The sequence below is a fragment of the Drosophila yakuba genome, chromosome 3L (genome assembly GCF_016746365.2).
Source record: "Drosophila yakuba strain Tai18E2 chromosome 3L, Prin_Dyak_Tai18E2_2.1, whole genome shotgun sequence".
Taxonomy (NCBI): Eukaryota; Metazoa; Arthropoda; class Insecta; order Diptera; family Drosophilidae; genus Drosophila; species Drosophila yakuba.
In genome coordinates, this window is record NC_052529.2 from 11,751,011 (window position 1) to 11,761,846 (window position 10,836).

Below are 10,836 nucleotides of genomic sequence, written 5' to 3' on the forward strand. Positions count from 1 at the left end.
ATACATGCGACAATCCCCGCAGCCATTTGGTACAGTAATAACCATAAATAAACGACGTTAACTTAAGTTACATCGCTTTTATATAATTTTATCATATAAGATGCAGCTTAGTTATAAACTTTCCATAAAATATTATAAACTTAAACTCACAGCTATATTAACGCTATTCAGAAACAACTATTTTTTCATGCTGCCCATTTTCTCCTTGCGTTTCTTCACGTGCTTTTTCACTTTAACCTTGCGCTGCTCGGCTTTCGCTTCTTTGACTGCCTTCTTGCGAGCCTTTTTACTCTCAGGTGACTCCTCTCGAGGTCTTGCCGAATTCTTAAACTTTCTAGCATCTTCATCGTTGTCGTTTTCCTGCGAGTCTTCGTCCTCACTGCCGCTAGTTTGGGCCTCACTACCATCCTCCTCGTTGGCGGCAGCGGATTGAAGAACGTCTGGCTTTTGCTGCACGTCCAGATCCGAAGTCAGACCAGTGATCTTTCCGTAGATGAGATTTTGCTGCACTCCTTGCTTTGCCTTGGCTACATCTTTCTCAAAATGACGTACCTAGAAGCGGAATATGCATTTGTAATTTGATTTTAAAAATCACTGCGTAAACATACCTCGTCCAACCTTTTGGGAATGTAGGTGTTTTGCCAAACAGCCTCATCGATCTTCTCCTGAGCCGAGATCGCGTCAAAATCGCGGTCCTTGATTCGCTCAGAGATGCGTTCCAGGCACTCCTCCATGTTCTCTGTAGTTATGGTCTGATCGGTGATGAAATCAAAAAGCTCCTTCACCGTCATCGTCGCCACCGCTCGCTTGCGGAAAAACTCGGATATGTTGGTGCAATCCTTGCGCAGGAAGTCAAAGGAATGGGGATGATCGTGCTCCACTGACTGGCTTACATCGATAATGACCAGCTGACCATCCTGCACCAGAATGTTAAACTCGGAAAGATCAGCATGCACAAGACGACATTGGTTGTAGATGCGCCACATTAAGACTACGCAGTCTCTGTACAACTCTCGCGCCTTTGAAGTGGTGAGCTCAACGTCCTTGAGCTTTGGCGCCGGCCAACCGTCGCGACCGCAGAACCGCATGACCAGCACATGCGAGCGTAGCAAGATTGGCTCCGGCACAGGAACGCCCGCGTTGCGCATTCGCAAGTAGTTCCGCATCTCCTTCTCCGCCCAGGTGCGCACCATTTTGCGCGGGTTGTGCTTGCAGTAGCCGTGACGAAAGCGGAATTCGCCTGACACATATTTGTCGCGGTCCTTGAAGACCAGTATGGACGTCTTGTAGATCTTGATGGCGAACTCCTCTTCACCGTTTTTGGAAACGGCATGATAGACATTCGCCTCTTTGCCCGTGGAAATGCAGCCGTTTATTTCCTGTATCATACCGCGATTCAGCAGCTTGAAGAGTATCATCCGGGTACGTGGATCCATCACCTGTTCCGCAGTGGCTCGATCGTGCTTGTCACGCACCTGTGTCCTGTCGCGCCGATCGAAGTTCACCAGCCGGTTGGCCGCCTGCGCGCTCATATTCGTGGTGGGATCGTACTTCTCCACGTTAATGCGGGCAGAGTATCGCCGCAGCAGCTTTTCATTTGGCTGGTAGCTGCTGACGCGTTGTGCGCCACCAGATGCACCTCCAGCGCCGCCGCCGGAGCCACCTCCACTGGCGTTTGTTAGCTGCGGCTGGACGTGGAGCTTGTTAAAGCCCGTGTAAGCCTCCTCATACGTATCGTAGTCATCTCCGACATCGTCGTAGTCCTCTTCATCGTATTCCTCGGGCTCTTCGTCCTCCGGTTCATCCTCTTCGTTGGCGGTTTCTATAACTTGTGCCAGGTCATCGCTCGCCTCCTTGGGCGTCAGTTTAATGTCCTTAAAGATCTCGTGCTTCACTGTGAGGTTCTTGAAGTCGTTTGACCACTCGGACTAAATAATAAGAAAGTGTAAGAAATATTCCATTGTAAATTCATAAGCACTTTGCTTACACTCTGCAGGTCTTCTTCGTCCTCCTCGGCGTCGCTGTATTTGTGGCTGTCGTTGCTCATCGCGGGATGTGCCGTAATTACTAATGAGTATTAAATACTTCGTTGTATTTATATGACAAAAGCTTTTAATGCGGTGCTAGACTTACACAAACTTATTAAAGCCCAAAATTTCACAAATTTGAACAACCAGCCGCACGTGTTGCGAATGCCATTCAGAATGAAGCGTTGACATTGTTTTGGTATTTTCCAGGGATGGCTATGTGCAGTATGCAAATGTACAAATACAAATTGAAAATGTTTCATTTGGACAACAGAACTTATAATCGTGCAGAATATTAGCTTTTTAATTTGTTATTACAAAATAAAAATTTAAACAAATTTAATTGTTGTTTTAATGTTAGAACTACGAAATGAATAGCTAGTAGTGTATAGCTAGTATTTTTGGTAGTTGTTGCATAAGTATGTGGTCACACTACGTCTACACATGGTACTGTAACTCACATTCAAAACAATGAACGACCATTAGTTTGGAATTAAATATTTTAACAATTTGGCGACATGTTCGTGCTGGCGGAGCTGAAGGACAACGTGAGGATTGCGCCGGACCAGTTCCATCTGAAGTTGGTGGACGCCGTGCGCGACGAGATCGACCGCAAGCTGGCCAATAAGGTGTGAGAAGTGTAACTCCCATGTGCACGTCCTGATTTCTGATTCTATAACCGACAGGTCCTTTTAAACGTGGGATTATGCATTGCCCTGAAGGATATTGTTTCACTGAAGGATTCGATCATCCTGCCGGGAGACGGAGCCTCGCACACGGAGGTGCTGTTCCGGTACGTGGTCTTCCGGCCGATGGTGGGCACCGTGATTACCGGAAAGATACGCAACTGCAGCCGGGAAGGGGTCCATGTGACCCTGGGTTTCTTCGACGACATCCTCATTCCGCATGCCGCCCTGCAGCATCCCTCACGTTTCGATGAGGCCGAACAGGCCTGGGTTTGGGAATATCCGCTCGAGGACGGCGCCAAACACGATCTCTTCATGGACGTTGGTGAACCCATCAAGTTCCGCGTATCGCGGGAGATCTTCGAGGAAACATCGCCCATTGGACCGCCAAAAGCTGAGGCGCAGACCCAGCAGGGAGCCAGCTCATCCTCTGCAGTCGCTTCAGCTACCTCCCAAGAAGTGAAGACGCCGTACAGGATTATTGTTAGCTATTTACCGCTCCTGGGAGGATCTGTATTAAAAGTGTGCTTCTTTCTTTTAGGGTGCCATTAACGAATCCGGCCTAGGCGTGCTCTCCTGGTGGGATCAGCAGGGCAAGGATGAGGAGCAGGACGACGAGGAGGGCGACGAGTACGACGACGAAGATGGCGAAGGCGCATGCGAAGAATGATCCTGACGCCTACTCCATTGTATGATAGATGCCACTAGCATTAAGGTTAAGAATTCGCTTTAAGATGAAGTCATGACTATAAAGTTTGATTTAAGCCTGATTAGACTTTGATAAAAACACCATTAAATTCATTTTACCATTTATTTATTTTATCATGTACTTGTAGAGTTGTGTTCTTGTTGGTTTAAGACTGCAGTTTCCAATCTCCGTTTGCTTAATGTTCGGGATGAAACTCTCACACTGGAGTTAAAAACAAAGCATTTACATAAGGTTTGAGTGAGGGCTTTACTTTAATGAGGAGAGCGGCTCTATAACGTAAGCTAGATATATAGAGTATCTGTGACGGCCAGAAGTCGATTGTTTATGGTTCGCAATTGCATTTTGCAATTTGACAACAATTTGCTAAACATTATGTTAAATTTTGACCTCATCGGTAGCGTGCACTTTATGTCACCTTAAAATACTTTCAGTAGCAGTTAGTTAATTACAGAGTAGTCATATGGTACAATCGAAGTTAGGTTTCACTGGTCAGGGTATGCAAAAGTCTAGGATTTGTAAATTTCAATTGCAATTTCAATCTAAAGCTGATGGCAACTTTTGCACGTTTTCGCTATACTCGTAAATATTTTCAAATATTCATCCTTTGTTGTTTTGCTTCTTTGAACTAATGTAATTAATTGCATATTTTGATTCACTTGGTATGTTTTGTAATTGTTATTTGTTGTTTGTTCGTCTTTTGGGCGCAATGTTTGGTTTTCATTTTTTGAGTTTTGTTTTTCATTTCATTTTTTTCATTTCTTTTTTTTCAATATTTTACACGTAGACTGCATATTTAAATACAGCGAGAGTAGTAAATAAAACGTTCGTTAAAAACTACAATAATATAAATAATGTATATTTATAAATATAAATATATATTTATGTATATGTATATTAGACATATTGTATTGCATGTAAATAAATATCATCTTCGGGTCTTTTGTGGTACATCTTCGTCTTAAACAGATCAACTTAACTAAGTTCCGTATCAAATCACAGCAGAAATCAAAATAAGTCTAAAACTATAAGGGATAGAGTACAGTGTTGACGGAAAGTTAAAGTCACATAGCACGCGAGGAACTTGCCGACTGGAGGTTAGGTGTACCAAATTAGCATACTCGAACCGAAAATCAGTGCTCCGGGAGCACATCCCCGGGGATGCATATCCCTCCATCCGTCCATCCGATCATCACCACCCATCGATTATTCGATGATCAGGCAGCGAGGCAGGTGCTCCTTCAGGTAGTCAAACAGCTCGTGCGACGCCCCCGGGCAGTTGGTCAGTTCCAGCTCCTGCAGATGCCTCAGCTGGATCAGGCTGGACAGACCCGACGAGGTGAGCAGCGGACAGCCGGCCAGGGAAAGCACCTGCAGGTTGCGCATGGAGCACAGGTGCTGCAGCCCGAAGTCCCGCACCTGGGAGCACCAGCGCAGGAAGAGGGCGGTCAGCGAGAGCATCGTGGAGATGTAACCCACGCCAATGTCAGTTATGTGCACACATCTGAAAGGACACAGGACATAACCAGCCATTACATAAATCCATTATATAAATAACAACTTGATGCAGATGGCTGATACTCGCAGTTCTAAAACATTACGACAGCTTTTTATAGAATTAAGAGTATTTTATATATATTTTTAAGAATTATAACGCGCTTGGTAAATGAAAACTAAAAGAACTCATGATATGAAATACTTGATAAGAAATACATAGGAACCCGTCTCGCATTTTATGTTTCATTCGTTTCGGGCCACGCGCAGAATGCAGTCATCTTTAGCTTGGATTCCCTTGTTCACCCTGCTCCTTGGCCACCAGGTTTCATCTCAATTTTTGGATGAGTCCTGTGGAAAATTCCAGGAGCAGAGCAGGGCAGGATTACAGGCAGCTGCTTGGATGACAGCCGTCAGTAATGCCTCGGATTTTCTGTGCGGTGGCACTCTTATTCACAAACGTTCGTATTTATAGAAAACATTCTGCCACATTTGATAATATTAAATCTATGACTAGGCTTTGTGCTAACCGCTGCTCAGTGCATTGAACACCAAGAAAACCTGTAAGTATCCCCAAATTAAGTAAATTCTTTTTTAGATAATAATCTTTTGTAGATAATGTATATTTCTCCTAAAAGCACAACTTTTATGCCACGTTATTTTTACTACAAATCATATATAAGTTGGCAATGGTTTAAACTATATTATTGTTATCTACTATAGATTTGTGGAATTGGGGGCGTACAATATTCCCGATACAGACTCTCAGGACTCCAGAATACCGATCATCAAAGCTGTTATGCACCGTTTGTTCTCCAATCTGCTCATCCAGAATGATATTGGACTACTTAAACTGCAATTCAGCGTTGTCTTCTCGGGTAAGTTGTCAATTAAACGGATATATAATAGTCGTAAAACCACTTATTCACAGCCGACATTCACCCAATATGCATTATTTTGGATGAGAAAATGAAGACCTTCGTACAGTCGATTCGAACCTTCAACGTCTTTGGCTGGGCCCCAAAAAGTCAGGGCTTGGAAAGCGAAAATCTGCATGTGCTTATCTTTAAAAAGCTGAATGAAACCGAGTGTTATATTAATCACAGTTCAAATCAAATATGTGCTGGTGCGCCAGATGGAAACACCACTGGTGTTTATTATGGCAATCCGTTGACCAAAAGTTTCATGATTTCTGGCAATAACACGAAGTTCAAACGCGAAGTTCAGTTGGGGATAGCAAGTTATAGAAACCACAAAACTATAGTATTTACCGACGTTACATCCCATCTGGACTGGATTGCGACCAATGTAAATAGATTGAATTTGGAGGACACAACTCCGAGTGCCCCACAGGAACCAGAGAGTCCATCCGGAAACGTTAGTTCTAAAAGTGTTAGTAAACCTGATTTATGGTTGTACAAAGAATGTGGTGGCGATACCATAACCTCACACCAAATGGCTCTTGTTCTTGGAATCAATTTCAAGGCGAATGGAGTTTTTATCACTGAAAGTGAGTAACTATGCATTTATAAAAATGAAATTAATTTAATTTTTTCACCCTCATTTCTTCCTTTTAGATTTTATTATTACAATTGCTAGAGGCATGCCAGAAAATGTGTAAGTGTTTTTAATAAAAATAAGTAGCCAAAACTGTTTTCTTTTTTCCACAGAAATGTTATACCCTTGGGGATAAATAATACGAGTACTATGTACCATCCTGTTGCTGTCGAATCGGTCTTTAAGCATCCACAGTACTCAGGAGATAATAACAATGATATAGCACTGCTTAAAGTGAAGCTGCCAGAGGCCATGCGTAACTATTTTACAGAAGGCATTAAGCCCATCTGCATGCTTTTGAAGAAAAGTCATCAGTTAAGTGCGGAATCTAGTCCGCCTTTCGCCAGATTTGTACCAGAACAACATGGAAATACTATCCTCACAACTGAGCACTCCGTTGAGCTAATTAGTCCCGAGGAATGTGCAAAACAAATTCATGGGACAATCGAACAGAATCAACTTTGTGTCGCACATTCTACCGGAATTATTAACCCAAATGAGTTGAATGGCGAAGTGTTGGGCAAAATGCTGATGTATTCGGCTAAGAAATGGGTTGCTCTGTTTGGTATACTCAGCTATTCAACCTCAAATGTTCACGTTTACACAAATGTTATGAGACATACGGATTGGATAGCACAAACTGTGGCCTCTAATTTATAACTGCCATTTTCCATTCCATTTTTAAAAATGCATTTAATTATAATAATTTATGCTTACAAATTACTAAGCTGAAAGTTGTGCTACTTTGGTTTTCTCTTCATTTGCTTTAGATGCAAAAGCTTATATGTTATTGGCAAAAAAAGATGAATAATATTTAGTGTGTACTACTTGGCAAACGACTTAAAAAAAAGGATTTTATAAACAAATTAAAACATTAAAACTTAAAAATATATTTTTAAATTGCTCAAAACCTTATACTATTTATTTGTTCAAATATGTTTAGCAGTAATGTATTTGAGATCAATGAACTCAAAAGTTAAAGCCTTGTTGTTTCTGAGTTTCAAATATTTTTGCACTTTGCAGCGACTGTGTTTATAGTTCTTTCCTGACTTTTTTCTGTGTGCAACTTGCTGAAGTTTCCGAGGACTAATGGTTGCCGCCGGAGATGAGGTTGAGCTACTCGGCGACGGAAATTGAATTTTACTCATGAATAATTACGCAGTCGGGTAATAAGGAGACGCGACCTTGTGCCCGGTAGACTGGTGTACTGGTGGACTGGTACTCACCTATCCAGCGTCAGCTCCTCCAGCTGGTTCAGATCACAGGCGATATACTCGAGCGAGGCGTCCGTGATGCGGGGACACCAGGACAGGTCCAGGGCGCGCAGCTTCTGCAGGTTCTCGGCAATCAGCTCCACTCCGTCGTCCGTCAGTTTGCTGCAGCCGGATAAGCTCAGCACCGTGAGATGCGGCAGGGAGTGCACTGCAATCGGAGGAGAAAACGGGCCGAGTTTGGCATTAGTTTTGGGTATCAGCTGGGACTCGTGGGGCTCACGTAGCCGCCTGCAGATGCTCCACTTTGCAGGGAGCACGTACCCGGAAATGAGTCCTCTGGAGTTCAAATATAAGTAAGTTTGCATGGCGAATGTTGCCTTTCTGAAGCCTTCTGTTGGCCCCGTTTAAGTGGAAATTTAAGTTTCACACAAGTTTCTTTTTATCACCCCGTTAAGTATACGCAGTGTAGGGTCGAAATGAAGATGCCTATACAGACAGTCATAAAAATATAGTAATAAATCGACTCTATTAAAAAAGGAATTTCATGAAAGAAACTCTTTAAGTTTTATGCCTTGCTTGCAAGAATATATAGACGAAATCATGAGCAGTTGACGAGAAGTTGACATAAAATGTCTTGAATAATTCAGCAAATCTCGAGCTTATAAATTATAATTTACTCGGATGATATACTAGGTAACTAGGCCTAAAAGATGTGGCTGCAAAAAGCAATTTAGCTAAATCTGACTTACTTCAGATTTGTTGCTAAGCTGCATGCAATCTTGAGATAGACTAATGTGTCATGTATCTAATTACCACGGCTATTTAAAGCCCACAGCCTCAGCGGCTGTTCTACTTAGTTAAACGGAGGCAGTTCCCCAGCTCGTCCCATTTATGTCGACTTCAGTTTACCCTGTTCCACATTTTGCTGTCTCATTTTGTGGCATGTTTGCGCAGCTTTTCCTTTGCTCAACTCTCCTAGCGAATCACGGATTATTGGTCGTCTTTGTGGATAAAGGCACTAACCCAGTTTTGTGGGCTTTAAGCCAAGCCGAGCTTAAGAAATAAAGAGCACATTTGGGATAAATTTTTTGGAAATTCTTCTACTACATTATTCGTTTATCTGGCCAGAAAGTCAAAGGGTTAACTGCGCATGCTGAGCAGGGCTAACTAATAAAGGATACAGGATTACGTGTGACCTATAAGGTGTGACGGTAGCACAGAACTGCAATTACCGTTCGTAAGCCGCTTAGACTTTGCTAATGGGAATTAGGCATATTCCTTGGCCAAATATGGGAGGTGAATGAGTTTGGGGCACGTGCGGCTTCGGTGGCTTCGGCGGCTGCGTAAACAAAGATAAAGCGTTCAAAGACAACAAACTTCCAGGCAGCATAATGCGTGTGTGTTTGCGGCAAACTACCATCCAGTTTCATCCCCTTGCCGAAGTTAAAAGAAGTCGAAAAATGCAGGGTCCGGTCGACTAAGCCGCTTTGTATTCAGTTAGAGTCGCTATGCATACTATATGCAAGTGTGGGCGGGTAGGTGGCCCACTTTGGTTACCGACAGCTACTCAGAAACACAGAGACTCAGAGACTTGGATACTTGCTAGGAGCAGTGGAGTGCTCCTCTTGTTTGGCTTCTGACCAAAAAAACCACAAGGCATACGAATAGCTTTGAATTACAAAATATGCGCCAGCCAGCCAGCGAATCCACACGAAGATAACCGCGATACACGTACTACATAGCTTCTGGGCCAAATGAAAAACTAACACAAACAGCCATCTGAATGGGCAGGCCTATGAAAAATTAACACAACCAACTCGCTCTGTTCAGCTGCTCTATTGACTTTACTTAGCTGAAACGAGGCTTTTATGCGCTGTTTATAAAATGGAATTTGGTGGGAGTTTTATAAAGTTCTGTGAAGTTTTAAAAGGACTAAAAACCATAATGGCAAAACGGGTGAAAGGAGATTAATAGGCTACGCTTAATGCTGTTCCAAATACGAATTCCAGCTTGTTTGGAGTTGTTTTACAATATTTTACGTTTTTATATACATTTGTATTATATTACTGTTTAATATTTTGATATCTATATATTTAATACTTTTCAAAGATGGCATAAATTGACAAACCAAATCTCAACATTTTCGGAATTCCCTTTTCAAGAAATGGAAAATCCATTGCTCATGCATATTCGGTCCTAATTGAGGGGGCGGTGGTGCTGGTGGGTGGGAAGCCACAGCAGTGATAAAACCGTAACGCTGACGACCAACTCGGCCAAGTTGCCAGGCGACGCAGCTCCTCAAGGAGCTAACTGTAATTGTATCTATCAAGCGGCGGATGCAGTACAATCCGCAGTGGCGAAGGCAACGACGACGCCCCAAAAGCTAAAAACCGCAAAAACATCCAGCGACAAAGGCGCCTCTGTGCACACAAACATCTAGTGCAAACATCTAGGACAGTGCAGCCTCGCTAAGGCGAACCACTGACTAATAAATCATGTTGGACAGCTCAAAGCAATGCATTATATATCCCATCTCACTGTCAAACCTTATGGATTCGATTACAAGATGATAATTTTATAAAAAAAGAGAAAGTGCAACTTAGAGAGTTTCCACTGTACAAATGCGTACAGTACAGACGTAGCTACAGTTGCGATGCACTAAGTCGAGTGCTCGTGATGGAAACTGTGATTAACAGCCGCCGGCGACGAAGGCAGACCGCAATGCTATGAGGGATTGGTGATTGGTGACTGGGGATTGGGGATTGGGAATGGGGGATAGTCCACGTTGGAGCGAGGGGCAGATGATCGATAGTGATCGCAGCCAGAGTGACATCGATTGAATTACACTCGGAGCGAGTTCAGAGCATGGCCATTAGTGTTAGAAGCCCCTCAGATCGCCCAGATCACCCAGATCTTCCAGTGGCATTGCCGCTTATTTATCGCGCCTGCAATCATCGCTGAAATTCATTTCGTTATCAGCGCTCCATCGATGCGCATCCGTCTCGTGATTCCTGAACCTCAGTTCTAATCCCAATCCGAATCTAGTTGTGAAACACCTTTAAGTGCAGCTAGTTAGTGTTTGATTTTATGCCGAATCCTGTGTTGCAGTTTCGTTTTGTGACCGACACTAACGGGTAATTGTTTGGTCGCCA

General features: G+C 43.2%; 4 protein-coding genes across 4 annotated transcripts in view; 2 read left to right on the plus strand and 2 right to left on the minus strand.

Annotated features, from left to right (window-relative positions):
• Positions 1-62: 62 nt before the first annotated feature.
• On the minus strand, positions 63-2,278 carry LOC6533752 (serine/threonine-protein kinase RIO1). Its single transcript, XM_015194760.2, has 4 exons — positions 2,134-2,278; positions 1,988-2,067; positions 609-1,928; positions 63-552 (listed from the first exon to the last, which is right to left on the minus strand). The coding sequence occupies exons 2-4, from the start codon at positions 2,045-2,047 to the stop codon at positions 178-180; spliced, it is 1,755 nt and encodes a 584-aa protein (XP_015050246.1). The 5' UTR covers positions 2,048-2,067; positions 2,134-2,278; the 3' UTR covers positions 63-177.
• Positions 2,279-2,462: 184 nt separating this feature from the next.
• LOC6533753 (DNA-directed RNA polymerase III subunit RPC8) lies at positions 2,463-3,514 on the plus strand. Its single transcript, XM_002094422.3, has 3 exons — positions 2,463-2,656; positions 2,714-3,196; positions 3,255-3,514. Exons 1-3 carry the CDS (start codon positions 2,546-2,548, stop codon positions 3,381-3,383), a joined length of 723 nt encoding a protein of 240 aa, XP_002094458.1. The 5' UTR covers positions 2,463-2,545; the 3' UTR covers positions 3,384-3,514.
• Positions 3,511-10,836, minus strand: part of LOC6533754 (F-box/LRR-repeat protein 16) — a 30,709-nt gene continuing 23,383 nt past the window's right edge. The window contains exons 5-6 of the mRNA XM_002094423.3: positions 7,697-7,892; positions 3,511-4,923 (exon numbers count right to left, since the gene is read on the minus strand). Coding sequence (XP_002094459.3) covers positions 4,626-4,923; positions 7,697-7,892 — 494 coding nt within the window. The 3' untranslated portion in view covers positions 3,511-4,625. The remainder of the gene's footprint in view (positions 4,924-7,696; positions 7,893-10,836) is intronic.
• LOC6533755 (acrosin) lies at positions 4,923-7,341 on the plus strand. Its single transcript, XM_015194761.2, has 6 exons — positions 4,923-5,374; positions 5,431-5,476; positions 5,637-5,791; positions 5,845-6,423; positions 6,491-6,530; positions 6,584-7,341. Exons 1-6 carry the CDS (start codon positions 5,155-5,157, stop codon positions 7,128-7,130), a joined length of 1,587 nt encoding a protein of 528 aa, XP_015050247.2. The 5' UTR covers positions 4,923-5,154; the 3' UTR covers positions 7,131-7,341.

Coding starts and splice junctions, on each gene's coding strand:
- LOC6533752 (XM_015194760.2), bottom strand. CDS start 2,047: ATGAGCAACGACAGCCACAAATACAGCGACGCCGAGGAGGACGAAGAA. Junction 1,929..1,987: donor ACGAAGAAGACCTGCAGAGT/GTAAGCAAAGTG, acceptor CTTATTATTTAG/TCCGAGTGGTCAAACGACTT. Junction 553..608: donor TTCCCAAAAGGTTGGACGAG/GTATGTTTACGC, acceptor TTCCGCTTCTAG/GTACGTCATTTTGAGAAAGA.
- LOC6533753 (XM_002094422.3), top strand. CDS start 2,546: ATGTTCGTGCTGGCGGAGCTGAAGGACAACGTGAGGATTGCGCCGGAC. Junction 2,657..2,713: donor ACCGCAAGCTGGCCAATAAG/GTGTGAGAAGTG, acceptor TATAACCGACAG/GTCCTTTTAAACGTGGGATT. Junction 3,197..3,254: donor AGACGCCGTACAGGATTATT/GTTAGCTATTTA, acceptor TCTTTCTTTTAG/GGTGCCATTAACGAATCCGG.
- LOC6533755 (XM_015194761.2), top strand. CDS start 5,155: ATGTTTCATTCGTTTCGGGCCACGCGCAGAATGCAGTCATCTTTAGCT. Junction 5,792..5,844: donor ATTCAGCGTTGTCTTCTCGG/GTAAGTTGTCAA, acceptor ACTTATTCACAG/CCGACATTCACCCAATATGC. Junction 6,424..6,490: donor TGGAGTTTTTATCACTGAAA/GTGAGTAACTAT, acceptor TCTTCCTTTTAG/ATTTTATTATTACAATTGCT.